The sequence below is a fragment of the Atta cephalotes genome (assembly GCF_000143395.1).
Source record: "Atta cephalotes unplaced genomic scaffold scaffold00032, whole genome shotgun sequence".
NCBI lineage: Eukaryota > Metazoa > Arthropoda > Insecta > Hymenoptera > Formicidae > Atta > Atta cephalotes.
Window position 1 is genome coordinate 622,496 of NW_012130096.1, and position 12,671 is coordinate 635,166.

The window sequence follows — 12,671 nt, forward strand, 5'->3', positions numbered from 1 at the left end:
TACTTACTACTACTACTTACTTACTTACTACTTACTACTACTACTACTACTACTACTACTACTATACTATATATATATATATATATATATATATATATATATATATATATATATATATATATATATATATATATATATATATATATTTTNTTNTNTNTNTTNTTTTTTTTTTTTTCTTTTTTTTTTTTTTTTTGATGAAAGTTGTCCCGACTGGGCCAAATTATCTCATTTTACGGTAAATAATTTGAGATGTGTGCCGCGTTGTTACGGAGCGTTGAGCGGAGCGAATGCGATGTATGCTTCAGCATTACGATCAAGTCTGTATGTGATTGTCGAGGGCTGGTGTAATCTGGTTGCAGAATATTGATGGATTAATGATGGCACGTCAGTATGATACGGGTAAGCACGGTAACGAGTGCTACCGACCTATACCGGTGCACACACCGAGTAGTCGCCGAGTGCCGGCGTCGAAGCCGTACGTAGCCAACGTAAACTCGTCATCCGAGGCCACTGCTCCACCCCCGAGCGCGCCACCCCCGAGATACGATTCGGAATATGATTACAAAACCACTCACTACCCGTCATATCCCCCGAATTATCCTTACGACGATAACAAGTACAAGTATGAAAGCGGTAGCGGCGGCGGTGGCGGTGGCAGTGGTGGTGGTGGCGGTCAGCAGCAGGCCGCCTACAACTCCTACAACGAGAAGCCAACCTACGCCGGCTACGAGGACCCCGCCGCCTATGATTCTCGTGGCTACATGCCGCCACCGCATGCAAACGTCGCCGCGGTGCCCACTAATCCCCCGTATCCCTCCGATGCGGAATATGGATCGCGGTACTACAGCGAGGGACGTGCCGTCTATCCAGCTGACAATTGTCCGGAGCAGTACGACAAGGGCAGGTACAGCAATTACGGGTATGACCAAAGGTGCTACTATGACCAGGCTGACGGCCGTTATGCCGTCGCTGCAGTTGACTGCAGGTACGAAGTGCGTTATTCAGATGGGAGACACCCAGACAGCCGGCATTTGCCGGTCGATCCTAGCCGGGAAGCAGATTGTCGATACGTAGACAGTCGTGAAATGGACAGAAGGTACGTCGACAGTAGGGAACCAATAGATGGCAGGTACGCGATTGATAACCGCGAGGTCGACAGCCGCTATGCCGCCACGTCAGACGGTCGCGATCTAGTCGACGGTAGATACGCTGATCCATCGAGATACCCGGCGAAGGAGAACTATTATGATCGCTATTACAAACATCGGCCATCGAGGGATCACCACGTCGCGGATACGTCAAGATACTGAAGAGGAAAATTATCGTAATTACAATCAATCATGTTTTAATGGGAATAGTAGACTGTATATATGTCGACTCGCGACGATGATCTTTTCTCCCAAGATTCAGATTGCACATTCCACGTATCTACAAGCGCATATTATATCACGCATCTACAAGCACTACGAATGTTAATATTATTGTTATGTATTATTCTCAACGTGTTATTTTGGCGGATTTCTTTGATATACAAATTCGTACATAAAATGCGTTGAAAATTTGTGTGAATGAATGTTGGAAAGTATTCAGTATGTGGATGCGCGGTTTATTAAAATCAGAAATATTTACTTTATACAATTTTATATAAATGCACGTAAAATATTGCTTATTTTAATTGAGTACTTATTAACATTTGACTTATCAAACACTTTTTTACCGCTGCGTTCATGTCGCACACAAAAGGCAGTTAATATTTTTTAGAGAGGCAAGAGATGAAATCTCTGATGATTATTTTGCTGATTTTTGTCTCGTATTATTTTGAATTTTATTAATTTAATATTATTCTGATAAAAATATATTAAAAATTGATCATGAATTATTTTAGAAATACCGAAAATAATTAAAAAGATGCGTGGTATAATTTTTGAAAAATTATAAATTTTAAATACATAAATATATATTGTACATTGTATTTTGTTCAAGCAATATGTCAAGCACACATGCATTTAATTTCATGATCTAAATTATCTGTATTTTAAAAATCGCAGTTCAAACATTTATTTAAGACAAAGATATATATATAATAATATATTGTACAGATTATATAAATTTTTTTAGAAAATAATTGTAATAATTTTAAAAGACAATATTTTTTTTATACCAATTAACTCATCTCATTCTGTATATTAAATTGAAAAATTAATAAAATGTTCATATTTTATATCAAGATTTGAATAAAACATAAGATCAATATGAAATATAAAATGTTTTTGTAATTACAAATAGCTTATATGGAAACTGATTAAAGAAATGGTATTATGTATAAAAAAAAATAGAATTTATTTTTGAAATAGTATTATGTAAGAAAAATAATACGGTACGTTTAAAAATATATCTTAAAGCATTTAATAAAAAAATTACATATTTCTCCTTCAAAATTATGAGGTTCTTATTGAAAATATTTCTCGATAATTGTATGCACAATAAAGAGATAATTTAGATCTTAAAAGTAAATAATCGATTGAGTTAACAAAGAAAAAGTATTTATATATATATTCCCATTAATTCATGGTGTTTGTTAAATATAACAGATATGTTGTCTAATGGTAGAAATAATTAGTCTGAAATATAACTGTTCACATTTTATCAGATACGTACTTATTCAAATCAAGGCAGTGTAATGTAGCATGAGATTTTCTACATTGTGAATATAAAGAAACAGACATTGTACAGATTGATGCATGGATTTCAAGTGGTCATAGTGTTTAAGTGTTCATTATATAACATATGTGGATTTACATATAAATCGAGCCAGCCGGCGTCTTTTCTTGAACCGATAGATATAAAAAATATTTAAGAATTTTCTATATAAAACTTGACGTTTAGTGCAGATTAATTGCAATCGACGGAATGTTAGAGTACTAAGCTGGAAGCGAGAAGTTTCATACTGCGTCTCTACGGAACATTGATTGTGTGTAATATGCATGTGATACACTCGATGTAAATTATAATGTATCTATGTTACGTATTGCCATTCTCTTGATGAACGCTACACGCCTTGCAGAGCGATTTCTACCGCCGGCGGTATTGTGAGTAATGTGCACTGTACGCAAGTTTTACTTGGATACCCGTGTAAACCTCGTACATATTTGATATAACATTTTTTTAGGAAGGAATGATACAGCAAGTTCCCTGCAAGGTTTTCGTCGGCCGCTGCACAGAAGATCTAACCGCGGACGATCTACGAGAATATTTCTCCAAATTTGGCGAAGTCACGGACGTTTTCATCCCGAAACCTTTCCGCGCATTCTCGTTTGTCACTTTCTTAGATCCTGAGGTCGCTCAGTCGCTCTGTGGCGAAGATCATATTATCAAGGGTGTCTCGGTACACGTCTCGAATGCCGCGCCCAAGTCCGAGGGAAACAATAAAAATTTTAATAATCAAGTTAACTCGAACATGAGGGGCGGCAGGGGCGCGCCGGGACCCGTCGATAATAACGTCCAGGGCAATTATCAGGGTAACCGTTATATGGGCCATTCGGGCAACAATATGGGCCCGAATGGCTGGAATAATCCGGGAAATCGCGGTAATCTCGACATGCCAAATCTACAAGCCCTTGGTATCACCGGTCAAAACAACGGTGGTGGTGGTGGAGGCGGTATGTCGAATCCGCTGGCGATGGGTGGTCTGAATCTATCTGCGTTGCCGGTCAATCCGGCATTGGTGGCCGCCGCTCTGAACCAGGCGTCCTGGGGTCTGATCGGTAATCTGCAGAACCAGGGAAACGACCAGGGTTATTCGAACCAGCCGGGCCCACCGGGCCAGCCGCCCTCCGGTAACAATAGTATTGGTAACAGTGGCAATTCTGGCTTTCTCAGCTGGATGAACCAAGGCGGCGGCGATGGTAATACTGGTAATCCCGGCACCGGCGGCCCCGGGCCGAATAACCCGAACGCGTCCCAGGGCGCCTGGCAGAATCACCCGGGTCAGCGCGACCAGAAGTCGAATACCTTTCTCAAGTACGAGTAAATTCAACCGGGGCCGTGGGTCTACTCGTAAAACCAAACGGATCCTCTATCCACGGGTCCCGATGCAACAACCATAACGAACGGTGGTAATTGATGAGATCAATGTTTTTCAAAAGCTCGTCGACCTCAGAAAAAGAAAAAGACCTAGAGCCTATAGTACGTTGACGTTTTTTCTAATGTTTTGCACTAATCACCACTGCGTGTATTATAATATTTCAAGACCTTACCCTCTCTTATTGGTTTGACAAATTAGCACAATTCCGTTCGTTTAGGTTTACATCAATTGTAGACGGATAGCTTCGATCATTCGAATATATGTGCGCGATTTTTGTGTCACTCTCTGATGTGAGCATCCGATGAATAGTGGCATGAATAAAATCAATACGTATGAAGTTGATGTGTGAGCAGCTTAGCTGTACAATGATAAGATTGCACGGTCGAATACATTTATTGCTTAGCATAATAATTGGTAAACGTGTAATTTACATGTACAAAGATACCTGATGAGATCTGAGTCCCAAGAAGACTTCAGCTACTTCATTTAGTCTGGATCAATAAGTGTTTTAAGCCTTAAACTATAAAAAATGGATGAATCGCAGTCGATTGTTCTCCTCGCATTCGACTGTAATTGATCAATCTTTTACGATTTCAGGCTTAGAATACTTATTGTAGATCCGTACTTATTAAACCCAGTGAAATGTGTACCAAAACAATCTTACTAAAAAAAAAAAACTGCCACATGAAATCCTTTCGCACATTCTCATTTGTTATTTGCTTAGATTCCGAGATCGCTCAGTCGCTCTGCAGCAAAGATAATGTGTGTCTCAGTACATTTTTTAAATCGCGACAAAGTCCAAGGAAACAACAACAATTTTAATAATCAAGTGAACTTGGATGAGGGGCGAAACGATCACATAGGAAATAATTATAGTTACATATAATTGCATCTACATCGTTTTTCCATTTTATTTAAGTATACATTTTCTCGACGAGCAATTATTAAATTATTGGAAAATCGGAAATAGCTAAAGTCTTTTTTTGTCACAAATCTCTTTAATAGAGGGGGCTTTAATAAATACTTACTTAATAGTGTTTATTGAGATATTCTGGCTTTCTCTAACTATAACTACATTTTTTTATTTAATTATAATTAAATTTTGTCTCCTTGTCTACATCAAAAATTTAATGTAGGAGGAGACTAGATTGATCACCTTAGTTATGAGAACTAAATTAGTTTGTAACTAAAGCGATCGATCGAATGGGTGCAATGTGGTAATAGATGGTACCCGTGAGACCAAAGCCAATTATATAATTTGTTGTAACGAATCGAGAGCCGCGCCGAATTGCTAGACGTTTTTTGTAAAAAGCGTAATGTAATACAATGTATAACTTGCCATCGCGTTTTCAAGCTGTTTAGAATATTCCATTTTCTTGCGCATTACTTTTTAACGACAGATTCCTTATTTATTTTAGAATCATAATTTTTCCTTGATATATTCCAGAGATCTAGATTTGCGAATTTTACTGCTGCGGGAATAGACAGTTGCATTCGAATCAGGATACTTTACTTAAAGCTCCGCAGTCATTTCTGATATTTTTATCTTCCTTATAACATCCTTTAGCAAAATGTTTGGGAAGCAACTTTATTTTGTAATTCTATATAATATATTCACCATTAGAGTGAAATATCATTGCGTTATTTTGAAGAAATCTGTTTCCAAATATTAAATAACAAATAAAATGAATAAATGTAAAATGTAATGAACTGAGTAAGAATTATGAAGAAAAAGATACATTTTCATGTAGAGAAATAATTGGAATTAAAATCGAAAATTAGTATTTTAGGCATTAAGTGGATCGAAATTTTTTTGTGTGGTATCTTTGAAATAACATCTTATTCTATTTTGCAGCATTCTTTATCTGCGAAAAAAATTTCCAAAATGTTAAGATTTTTAGAAGGAGCGTACAAATTGCGAATGATATGATTGCCTGAGAGAGAATGTATGTATGAATCAGAATAGCTCGCAACATAGAGAACACTTGATCGTAGCTATCCGTATTGTATATTATTATCGATTTGAACTTATGTTTCAAATATCTAAAATGTAACACATAAATATAGCTTATTATGTGAGAATTTTACATTAGTGTGCAGGTGTGTCAAAATTATTGATCGATTGTGTGTGAAAGAAAATCGTTTGAATTGTTTGATCAGATTTTTCCATTTTAATTGAGTGATTTGAAAAAAAAGGAAGAGAACCTGTTTAGATGTCTTATATGTCTGTGTATAATGTGTCATTTGAATGAAATATCCTTAATGAAAAGACTTTCGAACTGTTTCCTGATTGAACGATAATGAAAAAGATAGCTTTACTGGTCGAGAGTATTTATTTTTCAAAGAAAGAAAGAAAGAAAAAGAAAGAGTCATAGCATGAGGAAGGATGCAATTCACATTTCACAATTATAGTCAATAACTTTAACATACGAAATAGCGTCGCAGTTAAACTTAAAGACCGCATTTGACACCGCGATATCACTGTATACCACGTTAAAAGAATTATTTAGATCAACTATTTCAGAGAGTACACTAATTATCTCTTATGAGTATATTAATTGAAAGAATAAAAAAATATATAATCCTTCTATATAAGAGATGTATGTACTGTTGTGCTTTTTATTTTATCGTACAGTGATTTTTCATCAGTTTCCTTCTTTTGAACGCGAGATATTACTTAATATACAATTCTAATGATAATACTCTCTCACTCTTTCTCTCTCATTAGCGTGAATTCTCGTCGATATACGTGTCGTATATAGATGAGAAAAGTCTCCTCTAACTTTGAGAATGTCAAACTGGATTGCTCGATAAGCACATGTGTGTATGACGGTTGAATGTATTTGTTAATGGTCGTCTAAGAACTACAGGCGTGAGTTTTTATTACTAGCAAAAGTGATAATGTCGTTTGTTTAGAGCACTGAGAACGCGTGTACTTGGCGGAGCGAGATGAAGAAATGAGATGACTGAGTAATATAATACATAAGACGAACGGGGGAATACTGCGGTATTAGATGAGAATGAGCAAAGTCGTCCAGTATGTATCTGATATATATGTAGATCGAGAGGAGATTGTTTATATACGTAGTGTATGTAAAAAAACTAAATTATATACACACACACACACACACACACACACACACATACACACACACAAACACACATTTCAACGAGGAGAGATAAACGATGTAGAGTTGGTTGATTGCGCATTCTGCCACGCTATTAAGTCTATAAATTGTTAAATCGATCTACATAAAAGCTGTGGTTTAAGACAACTTTTAACAGACACTGGAACCGTACCAAGCTTGTCACTGAGGCACGAATGTTCGCGCTTTAATTTCCGTAATGTCTGAAGATATTTTCAGGGAAAACGTAGTTCCTTACAATATGAGAAGTAAAAAAAAGTAGGATAAAATAAAATAACTTGTATAAGAGCCATAAGAGGTAAAATAAAATTGTTGATGAATGACTGTACAATGAATAATAGTTGATCAGCTCGAACATTCGTGCGTGAGTCGTCGCGATTATAGATCTACGTGGTCTGACAATTATGTTTATAGATGCAAACATTTCTTTCTGTTATCATCTAGACAATGTTGGGAACACATTAGATATGCATTCTTTTATCTTTTTGCTATACTTAACATAAGTTTCATTTTAACAATGAACCTTAATGAAGCTTATGAACAATATACTGAATAATCATTGTTGCAATTATTTAGCAAAATAGAATCAATGTTTTCTTTAAAAAAAATAAGAAAAAAATTGCGTGTAAATGTCGTTAAATAAGATCATATTTAAAAAAATAAAATACATATAATTTACTTAAAAAAAAACTTGAGTATTTTTATCTTGTTTATTAAACAAATAAATTGTGTTCATATGTTTGTATTGTGTTGTATTCGTATATATATTGTATGTATTTTTAAGTGAATTTTGCCTATGAATTTAATTGTCAGGCTACATATTTCAAATCGTTTGAAATAGCGATGCCTACGACACTATTGGCATCTTCTCGTTCCTGAATCAGTGAATTTTTTTTCGCGCGGGATGAGAGTGCTCACTGCTCAAAGGATGCCTTGCAAAACGATTTGGAAGTGATCTACGAAATATGTAAATACGGATTGATATAAAGCAATTTTAATATCGCTCATAAAATGTAAACGAATTTTATTGTAGAATTAGCTGCGCTCTGTAAATCGCTCGATATTGTTGTGTCCTGAGAGAGGGAGAGAGAGGAAATGAGATGAGGTTGCGTGACGAATCCGAGATTCGTGTGTCATGAAACGTTGTCGTGTGAGAATGTTGATTTTGATCCGTCGATTTCGCGGCTGTTAGAGGGAATTCGAGCCGCGTCGTGGAAGAGCGCGCGGTGAGGAGACCGTGATTCCGGCATTCTTTTACACTTTTGAGATACTTCGAGATATACAGACGAATGTGAATTGAGATTACCGTGGATTTTTTACGTGTATGAGAATGATCTCATGATTTTTGCGCGTACCACAATCCTGTCGAGCAAAAGAGAAAAGCGTCCTCCTGTCCACAGCAATATGCTGCGCGAAAATCTTGTAGATGTGAAATATTAGACGATGGCATTACATTTCCCAATTCGTGCCGACGGTTTTGTCGTGAAATTGTAAAGCGTTTCCCGAGTTCGTCGAGTTGATGCGAGAATACTCAATGCTCTCCGTAACGTTCTCCGTTGATTGTAGTGTATGTTAAATTATGCCGAGAATAAAAGACCCAAGCATCGTGGGGTACCATAGATTCCTTTAAATGCGAATCAGCGATGCACAATTACACATCTGCTGGCTTATTCCAGAATTGGTAGACGACGGATATGCTTGTAAAATTTACTCCTCAGTCGCTTACGTGCTAATATTTTAGACTATAATAAAATCATGATTAGTTTCTATAAGCTAGTAAAAATAAATCATATTTTGCAGTTTAATGATGTTTTCCAGAAAGAGACAGTGATTATAACAGTCGTGATTATGTCACCTTTGTTTAACATTGACCGATACAAGGATGTGATGATTTCTGTATTATATTGTGACATCTTTGTTTCTTGCTGGAAAACATCTTTAAATTTCAGAGATAAGAATGAATGAAATCATCAATTGTTAGATTTCAAGTAGATTTTCTTTAACAGAATTAAATATTGAAACTGAGATTTTAATTTTTGTTTTTGCCTAGCGTTGTGAAGAACGATAAGATCAGTAATATTTTTTTCGCACCAATTCTGGGACAGCCAGGGCCTGTATTCTGTACACACTTGCCGACAGTTGTTGGTGTCGTTATATGTCGTTGCGAAAATATTTTACATGGCACAAAAACGACACATGACGACACTAGCAATTGTCGGTTGGTGTGTACAGAATACAGGTCTAGGATATCCGATTAGTTAAAATTATTACAAAATCAATGTTTTAATTAGAGATGCACCGGATATCTGATAATTTTTCCCGGTGCATCTCTAATTTTAATACAATATATGTCCTCGAACATGAAAAAATATTTAATTTGTCCTGCATAATCTGATATAATTCGTAGCAAAAACTCTCGAGATTTGCGTGTATAAAGTTTCTAATTCTTTTACGACTTTGTTCACTTTATCGACTTTGTTAAGTAGCAGGTCGCGCATTTAATTAAAAGCGACAGATTTAGGGCGATACATTTATAATTGTAAAACTGTAAAATGCGAGTGGGAGAGTTTGAAAGGTAACATGACAGAGCCGCCGGTAGCCGGCCTTCCGGCGATGGCTGAATGAAGACGATGACTGAAGGTAAACGTAAGACTACGGAAACGTCCGCTGATCCTCGAAACAGGTGATTACGATCTGACATTATTTCTCTTTCATGATGCCTCACCATCATCAGCGATCAAATAGAATAATCATCTTCATCAACACTTTGGCTTCCGCAATTTTCGAAAAATTAATTTTCGTCTACCGATTTTTTAAATATTTTTTTCTAAATCATCATCATCTGCGCGTTTGCCATATTCGCAATATTTTCTTCCTAAAACAGAAAAGAGATTTCGCTAGTTGCATACATCTTTTGGAACTTGGCCCTTCTTTCGAATGCTTCGCGTATTCTCTTCTGTAAGAATTTTTATTGAAATGGGATTTCTTGTTAAAAAAGAAGCAAAATAATGTGATAAATGCCAATTGACTGGTATTTATCAAATTATTTTCTTTCTGAAAGATGCCGTATTTGTTTCTGAAATATTCATTGTTAATAAATAAATTTCAAAGAATGTCAGACGCTGATTTTTCTCAATTTTTGTACAGTTTCTTCAAGGTATGAAGAAATCTGTTACCAATTTTAGCTTAAATTGAATCTTTCAATTAAGAAAAAAATGTTTGTTTTATATGCAAATACCCGATTTTACACATTTAAAGCATGTTTAAAGTTTTTTTGCAAATGGAATTGTTTTCTTAACTATTATTAACTATTATTATTTTAGTGTTTTGTGTCAAGCTTTAAAAAATCGAATATAGACTCATTCTTAAAAAATACTGCTTTAACATATGTAAAATCAGATATTTGTATAAAATAAAAAGTTTTTTAAATGAAAGACTCAATTTAAGCTAAAATTAATAACAAATTTCTTCATACTCGTCAAACATAAATAACTGTAAAAAATTTTATCTTTGAGAAGAATTAGCGTCCGACGTTCCCTGAGATTTACTTGTAAGCTTTCTTGAGAATCTCTATGATATGACAATTTTTTTGTATAATTTAGTCGATGGTTTTGAAATTCATGATCTTTTTCGTTCTCTAGAAGAATGAAAAACCGATGAGGAATTCCCCGCGTTTGTTAATTTGGTGCTGTTGCTTCGCTAAACAAGTTCTGTCTCTCGTGCAAAGTTACACGCGATTCATTGCTTCTTTTAACGTTTTGAAAACACATTTTGCCATAACACGCGTATACAATCCGCGGCCAGTTAACAATCCTCACAGATATCACCAAGCGGATGAGATTGCAGGCACACTTTTCGCGCGTTCGCTATCTTAGAGTGCGTTCCATTTCACGTATTATGCTTATGATGTACTATCGTTTTATCATTTATATTCTTTAATATTTGGTGAACGATAAAGATAAAATAATGCATCATGCACATCATGCGTGAAACGGAAAGCACCCTTAGTCGCGACCCACGTGTGAGAGCCATGGAGCTGAGGTACCAACGAGATTTCGGGAAACGTGAGTCTCTGTTCTCTCTATTTGAAAAAAAAGAAAAACCCAATTACACACATACACTATGGCAGTGTTTATCCCATTTTCTCGTCCATCCTGGAGTAGGACCAGCTGTCGAGAGGCTTGGAAGCTTCCAGAGAGTTGGAATGTTAGTACTCTTAGTAGTTAGTTTGGTCCCTTCCCTCGAGTACCCGGTGAACACTGGACACTAATCCTGTACGATTCTGTTCAACAGCCTGGGTGAATATGTGGATGGTTGATGTCCGTGAACGTACCTCTTGGATGGAACAAAAAAAACGAACGAGCAAGTGTTGGCAAGTTTTTGAGATGCAAGTGGTGGAAAGACGCGAAAGAGCGAGCGAGAGAGAGAAAGAAAGAGAGGTGAAAGGATCTGGAGAGTAAAAGGAGAGAGAGAGAGAGAGAAAGGAGTATATATTTTTGCAGGCTAATAGAATTTGGTGGGATGATGATGATGATGATGATGGTGATGATGATGATGATGATGATGATGATGATGATGATGATACACTGCGCCGAGAGAAGTTGCTAGACAAGTGTGGAGCGAGTGCTTTTTTGAAAGCGTGGGGAAATTTTTTTCGTAAGCGTGACTGCGAAGCACAACATAAGTGAAAGTCGGATACCCCCGCTGGACGATTTAATGTCTTAACGCGGTTTTGCTTTCAGATTGCGAGAGCGTACGTCGCGATCTGCGGCGGTGGTTGATCGCGATTTAATCCGTGCTTGCTCTCGCGAAAGAAGAGACAGATAGAACACCTGAGGCAGACGCGGACGTAAACTTACGTTTGGAAAAGTCTACTTAATTTTGGAGAGGTCTACTGGCCTGGAGATGTACATGACAAGCTGCGACAGGACAATGCGTGCATGATTAAAGTAATTATTATTATATTACCGTACAACTTGATTTTGTTCTGAATTAAGTTTTAACTGATTTGACATTTTTAACTCGACTTATATGGGCAGCAAACTTGATTGAAACTGAATATTATTATTCGTTAAAAATATATAAAATATTGTGCATAAATAATTTTATTGTATTTATTATTTAATTTCTATGTAAATTATAGATATTTATATAATCTATGTAATTTTTCAATATGCGCCTATTATTAAATAGAAATTGTAATAATTCGTAAAAGTTTATTTTTTTTTAATTAACGCAAATACATATAAAAATCGTTTACATATAAAAATAAATTTTGTTTATTTTCTTGTTTCAGATTCAATTGTCTATTGAACATCGCATGTGAGGAGTTTCAGTATAATCGGAGTATATGACGAATATTAAAGCGAGAAAGTTTATCTACAAATAAAATTGCATATACACATATATATATATAGATATATATATAGATATATATATAG

The 12,671-nt window shown here is 35.8% G+C and overlaps 1 protein-coding gene and 1 pseudogene across 1 annotated transcript in view; both read left to right on the forward strand.

Annotated features, from left to right (window-relative positions):
• LOC105621053 (TAR DNA-binding protein 43) overlaps nt 1-4,030 on the forward strand; it is a 14,673-nt gene extending 10,643 nt beyond the window's left edge. Inside the window, exon 4 of the mRNA XM_012202526.1 lies at nt 3,170-4,030. Within this exon, the coding sequence (XP_012057916.1) occupies nt 3,170-4,030 (861 nt within the window). The remainder of the gene's footprint in view (nt 1-3,169) is intronic.
• Nucleotides 4,031-11,260: 7,230 nt separating this feature from the next.
• LOC105621054 lies at nt 11,261-12,022 on the forward strand (annotated as a pseudogene).
• Nucleotides 12,023-12,671: the final 649 nt, after the last annotated feature.